Here is an 11,662-nt window from a genome sequence, read left to right as displayed (position 1 = left end):
ACCCCAAAAACAAAAGACAAAATCAACAGAAAAAGGTCAATGTGCATCATTTTGATCAATAGTCCATAATGAATATTATATATTTAACCACATGGAACCATATTGATATTATGATAGTATATTGTAAAAGGTATGAGACATACGTTATAAATATTGAGTAGAAAAAGAACGACGTCTACAGATTGTATATAGTCATGTACGTAATGTTCCACAGAAGTGATTAAACATCGGTGTTGATAGAGTTTAATCTTTTAAAGATAAATTTTGTAATGCACTTGCGCCGGTGTCTTTGATATGAGTGAACCTTCTCGCGCCTATTTTGGATCCAAACCATCGCGACACCACGACTAAAGCATTTTGTGTCCCATTATCACACATGGTGCGTAGCAGTGCTCTTCCGGCCCCGTGTTCGCCGTCGTCGTCAGATCCTTCGTGTTGTATCCCATCTTTGCTTACAAAGCGATATGCAATCATGTTATGGCTAGCGCTGGATATAGTAGGGATTCGCATTATTTCTACGAGTGATTTTCTGACTTTCTTGAATGAGTCTACGGTCGTTGCGTGTGAGGCGAACCGGTTCCCATTGTCTTCCATGTGGTTACCTGCGCTGACGGAGAGCTTCATTGTGTCACCTGAGATGACCTTGTAGGTCGCGTACCCATTTTATCCCTGTAGACGTTACCGCTTTTGGTAAAAATGAGTTTGTCCCCCTTCAGCCGGGTTTCAATATTCTTATCGTCATATGATTTTTGCACTTCCAAAAGCTTTCTCCTATGCTCACGGAGTTCCTCTGGTTGATGACTCGAGATTCTGATAGGTGACCGTTTATCTTTTAACACCTTGATCCTGCTCATGATCAGGTCTTTGTCTTTCTTACTATTGAACTGTACACACACAGGCCTTGGGTGTTTTCTGTTTGAATAAATCCCTCCCATTCTGAATGCACTTGTGATCTGAAGTTTGGCAACAGTTTCGTTTTGGAGATCTAAATCATGAATAAACAAATTTCTAACAATTTTCGCTAGACCTATTTCGTCAGATTTTTCCGTGCATTTTTCATCTATACCATTGATAATGATATTGTTTTCTAATGAACGAGTCTTCAGATCTAGAATTTGTTTCTCTTGTGTTTTGATTTTGAACTCTAGTTTTGAGATGTAGTCTTTCAAACAACCTATTTCTCTAGTCATTTTGTCTTGGGAGTCTTTTAAATCAGTTATTGAATAGATAGTATCGTTTGCTTGCTCTTGGACCTGTTCTAGACGTTCTTGGACCCCGTGTTTCCCCCGTAGTTCTTTTGTTATTTTGTCCATATGCCGCCCTTGACTATCTAAACGAAACATGAAGCTCGCTAGGGTACTCTGAATACTTGAAATGCCCTGCATAATTTCTCGCAACTGGAAGCCTTCCACCCCGGAGTTTTTATTTATCTCATTATCTTGAGTGTCTTCCATTTCGTTCAGGGGTCTTTTTTGGGGTTTATATCAACCATTTGTTTACAAAAAGACAGTGTGTTTATCAGGGAGAATGTTAACAACAGTTGAGTATCGCTCACCTTCACCTAGTGTCCGGCCTTTGTTTCCAATATTTTTCGATTTCCAGAGCAAGTTGCACACCACAATTCACAGTTATTACTCCAATTTTGAGTATCGAATATTCACATATTAAATAAAAGTTTTCAACTGTCTCACAAACTTTTTACAAAAGGTTTTTTTTGGAAAAATTCATCCCACCGAAAAAAACTCCCCCCTTACATCTCGAGCATGCGCATATGATCTCGTCATTTTTCATTCACAGGTGAAGTTTGATATAGGGTGCATTTGTTGTTAAAGTGTGGGGACTATATAACATAAATGTAGCGAAATATCAATACATTTCATAGGAATACTTGTAGCCGTTAGACATTTCCCTAAAAATGAATATTTTTTTCAAAACGACAACACTCCATTTCATCAAGCCAGATCAACTCTTGAATACGTGGCAAGAAATTGTATTAACTATTCAAGCTGGCCTGTTCAGTCAAGGACTTAAATATGATTGAAAATGTGTAGTAGCTCGTAAAAAAGGAACATCATATCACGCACTTGCGCAATTAAATCAAAGAACAATTTTGTCGAGGAAATTCGATAAATTTAGACTCATATCTCGCATGCTAGCACTATAAGTTTGTATGGTTCTGCTTTCAATAGCATCTTAAGGGTGTTTCTACTAATGTGCGTTAGCTGTTAGTCTACTTATATACATAAACCGTATTGCTTTTTTAAACCTATCTTTTCAAAACAAATCTGACATAGAGAGATTATCTTCATAGTACGAGGCATTTCTTGACGTTTTTATATCTCAGTGTAATGTTCTTTTAGGATTTCGTGGTGGTGATATCGAAAACGACAAACAGTGAAATAAAACAAAATGAATTTATTTATCAAAATATTAAGATAAAAGAATTAAAAAGCACTAAAACAACAATAACCTATTCTTAAACCTATTACCATACTAACTACTACAACCACTACTTTAACACAAGACCACATCCCCATCAATATAACATTAAACTGACAAAATATATATATATATATATATATATATATATATATATATATATATATATATATATATATATATATATATATATATATATATATATATATATATATATATATATATTATATCGGAAGGTTGGGGAAAAACAAATACCTTAACAGATGTATAGTATTTCTGGCTACCAGACTACCAGACTAAGTTCTGGAATTCGATATAAAATTCAACAACGTTGCCGCACTCTGGAGAAGCAGCTATAAAATTTATTTTTCTGTTTTTAGTGTTTGCAATGCTTTAGAAAGGCTTTTGTAATGGTCAACCAAAATTTGAGTGTAAGTTGTAGTGATATAAACGAGATACATATCTTACAAATCTTTCTCATGTAAACAAAGCATTGTTTACGTTTTAAATGCAAAAGTTAAAATTTCAGTTTTACACCCAAACGTATTGTGAAAAACGCTAGGTATTATTAATTTATGCTTAAATTGAATTGGAGAAGAAAGAAATCAGCTTGAAAAAAAGTTTACAGATATTGAACCAATGTAAACAAAAAACAGGGCACGAGCTTTGTTTACATGACAAAGAATTGTAAGCCATGTATCTTCCTTATATAAATCTACGACTGACTCTTTAATTTTATTTGATCATTAGAAATGCATTCCTAATGCATTGTACATCTTGATAATTAAAACAGAAAAAAAGAATTGACCAAAATCGTTACCATGCCTCTATAACAATAAGTGTTTTAGCTTTGGTCCTAGTTTTTATGGTTAATGTCAATTCTTTCTAATGATGATTGACACTTGCTTTTAAAACAGCACAAATTTTCTTTTCTGACAACGTTAAGCATTGCAATATTAAATGGCACAATAAATTCATTTTCACAATCAAAGGGAACTATTTTGATTTTACACTACTTTGTTACTTGTTACCCTCCCTTTTCCAAAAAGCAGTTAGAGCGATATACCTAAAAACCTGTCGTCACTATGTTAATGAAGAGGTTTTTCTGGAGCCAGTAGAGTCCAAAGAGTATTTCAATGGAATTTAAATGAAACAAAACTTAAAACGCAAATTATGTGTTACAAAACATGTGACTATGATTTTGAAATATGGTTGTGTATCTTAACACTTCTGAAAATGTTGGCACTGATCCGGGAAGTATTTTGAAAAATGTGAAGTTATTAGTTACAGTGTTTAATAAACATCCTTACCAAAATTTGAAAACTTGAAGTCTCATTTAATGTTTAGAACAAAGCACTTTTATCAGGAAATATATCTGACATCCCATCATTAGTTTTTTAATGGTGATTAAAAATTTGGTTAACGAGCTGTCAAGAATTTCCTGATTGCGGAAAAACTAGATGATAGATGACGCTTATGGTAAAGTGTGAAAAGTTAAAAATACATTTATGCATTTCAAATAAGTAACGAATCAGAATTGTTCTTCTCTGTAAAATTTTAATCTAATATATTTCAAATCAATCGTTATATTTTATCCATTAATTTTAGTTTAATGAATTGCATTTAGGATCACTGATTCTTATCATTGTATAATTTATTGGTTAACAGCTGTACAGCTCAAAGACACATACATGACAATTAATATACAATTAATATACAAATATTGAAATACATATGGATGGGACACTAGAAAAGAAGGGAAGTTTATACATGAAGTTTTCTGATAACAAAAGTATTCTAAATATTTTTATCTAAATTGCAAAGATCTTTTACATTTTGTGTTGACAATAATTAAATTAATTTGAAGACAGAGGGTTTAATAAAGTAATATACTTCATAATGAAATTTTCTCTTAAATTACAATAAAAAGGACTTTTCAATATGAAATGATATTCATCTATCTTTGAAGTACACGAAGGATATAAATGTATTTCTAATAGTGTTGTATCTACTAGTTACAACAGTAAGGCAAGGATATGATAATCTTAATTACATATAAGTTTCTTATATTATAAAGGAATTCTTTTTGTCAGATATAACAGCAAACTACAATGATAAATTAGATATGTGTTGAAAGCTACACTGTAAAGCACACAGGGTACTTAAAGGTTAAAATGTCGAGTTTTATTATGACGTCACAAACGTTGAACGCTGTTAACTGCAACGTCACAAGCGAAAATCAAGGTTCACGCTTGCGGCTGTTACTGTGGCTCTTCCAATAATATGAACTTACCCTTAGGATAAGATAGGAATTTTAAGGTATAAATCACATTTGCAAACAAGGCATGAATTAAGTAAATGTAAATAGAAGCATTAAATCATGATTTATTAAAGTTTACAGTCTTATTACTGCAGCGATGTGTGCATACAAATTGAGTAACGCGCGTGAAACCGCTGCAGTTATGATACTGTATACTTATAAAATCATGATTCAATGCTATGATAGATCGTACAATTTGAAGAGGCATATATAGCAGCTAGTATATTAGTACAATTGCGCCATAACCCCCCCCCCCTAAAAAGTTGTACAGCAACAATAAGCACCTGGACCATTAAATCTATTTGTAACCTTTGGTTTTATACACGATTACAGTTCTTCGCGGATTAAACAAATGTGTAAGATTGTATAAAGATGAATTTAAACAACTAATTAATATTTAAAAAATATTGGTCTAAAGTTAAGATACATTGTTAAAATATTCTATAAAAATGAAAGTCAGTGAAAAATTAATGTAAAAAAAGATGTATGATTGAAGTTTTTTTTGCATGGTTGCAAATGAAATTGCATACTTGTCATTACTTAGCACAGACACAAATGTGATGATAATTTTTATAAAAGATATAATAACCGATACATAAAAACAAAATATAAACAGCACAGCAAATGGTAAAAACTGCATGGCTAATTGTTTACAAATTCAATCTAAGTTCGTATTTTTGATTTGTACATAATCAACCGCTTTATTTCAAAAAGGGATTATAATTTTCAATATAACTTTTTAAATGACTAACCAAATAAATAGCAGCCCATTTTACTAAGAGGAATACAGGTTTTCCGTTAAATTTCTTTTTTCTGCATAAAAAAGCGTTAAAAGAATTAAAGAAAGACCCCCCCCCCAAAAAAAAAACCCACCAAAAAAAACCTCCCAAACAAACAGATGCTAAAGAAGAAAAACAATTAAAAGACTTTACCAAATGTTTTGCTGACCACTTTAACCTATGCATAAAAGGGTTAAGGAAACGACATATAAAATACTGGGATAACATACAAGATGACCGAGTACGCAAAAAAATATTTACAACACCTCCTATGGTGACATAAAGAAAAAACGAAAAGTTTTGAATTTGATCAATGAATCAAAATAAGAAATTTTCAAAGTTATGTGGCTGTTTCAGATCTCATTTCTCACAATGCAACAGCGAAAAATGAAACATGTATTTTAAGAAATAAAATTATGCACAATTCAATGTGGCAATTGGCTGGTATCGTTTTGGATACCAGTTCTGAGGTGGAATTACAGCAATCAATGCGTGTATTATAAATGCATATCGAAGTATGATGGTATCATATCATTTTTATTTATCAATACAATGCAAAATATTTTTGTATTTTGCTATAACATTATGAACGTCAATATTTGAATTTTATATATAATGGACTTCAGATATCTGAAAGCCAGATATCCCGACGCTATAGTTTAATGACGATTTTTTTAAATTTGGGAAAACATTTTTATGCATTATTTTGTTTGGTCTCATTTATACAGAATACTATACGGTCTGTTTTTACCACAAAACTGCTTCAACCGGAAGATAAAAATAAGTGATACCCCTCTGAGCACAATTGGAAAATGCCTGTCAATAGAGTTAACATCTTTATCACGTGCAGGACCCTTATGCGTATCTTAAATAAACCGTCTTACTTCCCAAATCATTTTCAAATTACAGACAGTTTTGACCAGAAAGGATAAGTCACCCTTCACCTCACGAACTTGGTTTTCTTTACATGTGCACCTGTCAAAATCCATAACATTTTACAACATCCCTTTATTTTAAAAGAATAATCAGCTAAATGAATCTAAGAAAACTGAAATATTGTTTATATAACTTCGTGGTTTTTCAAATATATTTTTCTTAATTCAAAACAAATTTTTAAAATAAATCATCAATTATGGTGAAAATTGACGTGTCTAGAAATAGTTTTAAAAATACATATCCTAAAACCACTTATACCACTTAGACACAAAAAATTTTGCCTCATTCGTTTATAGCAAAAATCCGATTAATATTTCCTGACAAAAAACGCATAAAGCGTTGTTCCTTTCATACCAAAAAAAACTGAAGGTGAATTTCAACGATCCACTCTTATTTGTTGCGTATAAGTATGACATGAAAAGAAAACAGTATTGTCACTCATTATAGAAAAATATATTATCTATTTATGACGACAATACATACATGTCAAATATCAGTACGCTACACTCATCAGGTCGTTTGGACTTGAGAGCACAAGCGTCCGGATGACAGAGATTCCACTGTAATTGATGTTGATTTCTTTTGTTCACAAAAGTATAACCACTTTGTATCAGACATATTTTGTTCCAAGTCGATTGCATTCCGTGATACTAAACAATTAAAACTTAATTGTTTTGTGATAATGGACTTTGTAAACCAATTGACAAGATGCCAGTTCTCTTTATGTTGAATCATTTTGATCCTGAACAAATTTAATTTAGCAGGCCTTTTTTTAAGATAAAGAATAATAAACAATACAGCCTTAATTATGGTTTCTGTTAATGATTCAACTTATTTTTTATAACTTTGATATTTGCAGGACTTTCAAAGACAATATCGTGGTAAATCCCTTCTTAGAACAGCGATTTTTAAAAAAAAAGAAAGTAGTAAAACTATTCGATATCTTTTAATCTATGTGCCACATCTAAAAAGGTTCCTACCACGCCAATGGCTACCTTCCTTACTGAACACGTAATGGAGAAAAAATTAATCAACTTAAGATATAATCTTTTTGAATTTGTTGTTAATCAGTTTGTTTGCAAATAGGAAGGTATATTGAAATAGGACAACACGTCATCTGCAGCCTCCAAGGAACTCTCTCCCCACCCGTTATGTTCAGCACCCCAGTAACCATGATTTATGTATATATTTTCTTGTGAAAAGGGTCGAGTGAGATATCTCTTGATATCGTACCACCTTGATCCAGGATTCCAATCCACCCATCCGCCATTATAAGGATATTTGTTCCAGATAAACATCATCCCATCGATTGGATCTGGAATACTATTAACATTTATTGTACACTCTGGATAACTGTAAGTGAGCCTGTTTTACTACTTCGTCTGTGACTCTTATTTCATTACATTTCTTACTGATTCTTTTTCCCATGTTTTGAAGTCGGCTCCAAAATGGTACAGCATTAGTGTCTGCATATGATATGAGAAGAACTGCCTTCCCAGTCCGTGATATACCCCAGTTATATGACTGTCTGTACGGAAGATCGAATTAGGTATAGGTGAAATTATGTGATCCTCCTAGCCATCATGGATAGTTGTAAATCAGGAATATCTTTGAGGATTGCACGTCTACCACTGAATTCAGTGCAGACAGGAATCGAGGATTACTAAACTGTGGCATCTGTATTTTTAGGATAGAAACTTTTGGTATTGCAAGTATAATATTTCGAGAATAAACAAAAAAGTAATGTTTAGTAGACATAATATTGCCATTGATGGAAACAGTTTTTCTGAACTTCAATTGATATATCCCTTTCTTCTTTCTTAATTAATTTCTCACAAGCTAGCTATTCAGATGAATGGCTTGGCTGAAATTAAATGCAAAGCATAAGAAATCGAAGAAAATTTGTTCACTGAGATGCAACAAAATGTTTTTAAGATAAGCCCTTTTGGTTTTCAATAATAGTACAAAAAATTCATGATAGGAGTCGGAGTCAAAATTGCTGCGATATTCTATTAAGTCAGAGAAAAAAATTACCACTTTGGATTAAATACAAGAAACGTCCTCATGAATTCTATAGGGAAGGAATTCATCCCCGTCGGAACTGTCAAATACGAAGGAAGGTCTGAAGGTCTAGTGTTTTCCTCCGCAAATCCTTGTTGAGTTTTTGAAAAACGTGAATTGCTCCGTGCAAGACCCAAGCCAAAGTGAAAAGCACTGCTGTCTCTGATATATTTTCGAGCTTCCAAACTGATACTTGTTTTCTGTATAACGTCTTCATAGCTGTTGATGAAAAATACAATATATTGTTTGGTAAAAAAAACCCTGTGATAAATGGACGAAAAGTAACTGTCTGTTGTTTGGATTTTTTTTCAGCACAAAACTGGATTATAAGACGTGCTAACATTATTCATTAACTTTGTTGTTAATGCCAATTGGCACGCGGTTTAATTCAAATCATTATTACATTCACTGAATTTTTAAATAAAGTAATTTTTGAAAAGAAAAAAATAATTGTTCATAACGAGGAGACGAAGTGGGTTAACAAACAACACTAATGTTAAGTTTATCCAACCAAATAAACTGGTACTGCTACACACAGCTGATGAGGTTGGAAGAAAAAAAATCAATTTAACAGAATTAAATCTCTTTTAAAAGGAAATATTCATACATATAAGCTAATGAAAAAATTCAACTTTATAGCAATTCATAAATAATTACTTCAAGAGAACGTTTTCCTATTGTAAGACTATTTGTAACCTGGTGTAGATTATTTTACTTTTATTTTTAAGACACTGATCTTCACAAATGCATTTATAACCATTTGCCAGCCATTTATACAAAAACAAATATTTAAGGGAAGATTATATCAAAGTATAAACATTTACAAACAATACCGATACATTTGTCTAATAGAAAGAAAGACAACCTCTGAAGATATACAGGAACTCCATCGATAGTATAGTGGAAGGGTTAAAATGTTCGGCCCTTGGCTTCGTACAATTATAGTTAGTGTAAGTTTCAGAAAGTAATCTGAAAAAAAAATGAATAAAAAACTATACGGTTTTAATGTTTGAATAAACAATTCACCTCAATAAGTGTAATGAATCATTTGATTATATGAAATAATTTGATAAACAACCATGTTACTAATTTAAATGATGATTATGTGTAGAAACCTTGACAAATCTCGAGGGCCCATGAGCTCCTCTGGTCTTAGTCTGTACGGAGTTCGTGGTCCTCCTAACTCAAATGTTCGAAGACGGGTATTACGCAGGTATAGAAGCGTTCGCTCAGGAATTCTACCTCCACCTTCAGGAAAAGGAACAAAGGTTAGCCCAAGCTCCCGTCCTGCTTTGATCATCCTAACATGGTCTTCGGGTCTTAGTGTCATTACTCCTAACTCCACTGGAATATCCGGTGCATCAGGGAAGTATTTTGAAAACATTCTCCCTCCAACTCGGTCTGAGTATTCGTAGATCCCAATCTTCCACCCCTTGTCCCGGAGTCTCCATCCTGTGTATGAACCGCCTATACCGGCTCCTATTGTAGTGACGTATTCAATGTGATATCCTTACAAAATCGGTAAATTAAAAAAAATCTAAAACCTCCAAAAAATTTTATTTTATTGATTTTCTTCGCAATTAGAGTGTAATTGGAAGAAAATTGACAAAACATTTAATTAAAAATATAAAAATTAAGGAATAATATCAAATGAAAAAACAATTTCGAGAAATGTTTGTTTTGATAATATTCTTTATATGAAAAAATCCATTATTGTAACGTGTATAAGAAAATGTACCAAATGCCTTATATCTTTTAGTGATAAATATATAATGTTAAACTCCATAACATTGAAAAACAAACACAATTTGTCATTATTTGTGATTGAACACACTTTTTTAAATGTTTACAAATCTCACTATGATGTGTTACAAAGGTTATTGGATAGTAATTGTGGGACTGTTGTACATGTATTCAACATTAAATATTTGGTTTATTCAAAATAAGTTTTTATAAAACAAATATCATTTCAACGGTCCTTCACCCTAGGAAAAGTTATGCATTCAAGCTCGTTGTATGGGGATCAAAATTTTACCGCTATTCGTGAAAATAAAAGTCCCTGCGATATTCGAACTCAGGACCTGCGATAAGATAGGTCGAAGCTATACACCCATTGCGCCACAGGAATAGACCCCATATTTTGGAGACTTTAATTGTTTCACAATGCGCTAAAATCGCCATGTTGTGACGTACCGACATAAAAAAGAAGTCACGGGGTGTCATTAAAGCTGTGTATCTCATTCAATACATATTTTGAACCTTATCAAGAATAGCTGCATTTGAAAGTATTGTTTGAGAGGCATTTAAAGCTTGGGAAACCTTTTTTTAAATCATAAGTTAACTTGGTTGATCAGAACTTCATGCTTGTATTTTTACGAAGTAAACATTTTTGAGTTATTGAGTAATAGATGTATTTCGTTTTTATAAAATGAGGAAATCAGACATATCATATTGAGCGGTTAATAATATGTTTTAAATTTTTACCAGGTGAAAGTGTTTAAGTTTAGTTTTTGGCTGGAATGAATTGCTGAAAATATAGTCAATGTGTTTAAGTTCGACATTTAAATTATGGTTATATATATCGGCATTATATTTTTATAAAGTCATTTTAATGTTTATATGGTTTGGTATTTATGATTACGCCATTTGTTTATATGATAAAAAATGATATATTCACATATCCTGGTTGTTTAAATTTCACATGCAAAAATGTGCTGCGAAATGCAAGAATTTCATTTTTCTAATTTGTAAAATATATTGTTTTTATATCATAAAGATGTTGCGTGCTGGCTAGCAGTAGCTTACGTTTGTCGCGAATGAAACATAAACCCAGCTACTGATGTGTTAAAATACGAATACATGGTCATGACTAAGTTCTCAAATTTGAATACATTTTTTTCAAAGTTTCTGGTGAAATGTGTTGTGTATAGTTCAATGTTAAAATTGATGACAAGTATTCTTTGTACAAACAAACTATTTTTCAGTTCAATATAAATAGCTTTGGTTAAAGTTACGTATTTCATTCCGGTAAAGTAATCCCTTCCCTTCGACCTTACTGATCAGTACGGTCATACATTTGACAACCAACTTGCATCCTTTATTATTAGTGCCCCAATCCATTATATGA

The 11,662-nt window shown here is 32.2% G+C and overlaps 2 protein-coding genes across 2 annotated transcripts; both read right to left on the bottom strand.

Moving 5' to 3' along the window:
* Positions 1-243: 243 nt before the first annotated feature.
* On the bottom strand, positions 244-624 carry LOC136276133 (uncharacterized). The gene has a single exon (XM_066087200.1). The coding sequence runs from the start codon at positions 622-624 to the stop codon at positions 244-246; it is 381 nt and encodes a 126-aa protein (XP_065943272.1).
* Positions 621-1,454, bottom strand: LOC136276132 (uncharacterized). Its single transcript, XM_066087199.1, has one exon. The coding sequence runs from the start codon at positions 1,452-1,454 to the stop codon at positions 621-623; it is 834 nt and encodes a 277-aa protein (XP_065943271.1).
* Between the last annotated feature and the right edge of the window lie 10,208 nt (positions 1,455-11,662).

Source organism: Magallana gigas, chromosome 6 (genome assembly GCF_963853765.1).
Source record: "Magallana gigas chromosome 6, xbMagGiga1.1, whole genome shotgun sequence".
Classification (NCBI taxonomy): Eukaryota; Metazoa; Mollusca; class Bivalvia; order Ostreida; family Ostreidae; genus Magallana; species Magallana gigas.
Note: the sequence above shows the minus strand (reverse complement) of the source record. Positions and strands in the feature narration are given on the sequence as shown.

Coding starts and splice junctions, on each gene's coding strand:
- LOC136276133 (XM_066087200.1), bottom strand. CDS start 624: ATGAAGCTCTCCGTCAGCGCAGGTAACCACATGGAAGACAATGGGAAC.
- LOC136276132 (XM_066087199.1), bottom strand. CDS start 1,454: ATGGAAGACACTCAAGATAATGAGATAAATAAAAACTCCGGGGTGGAA.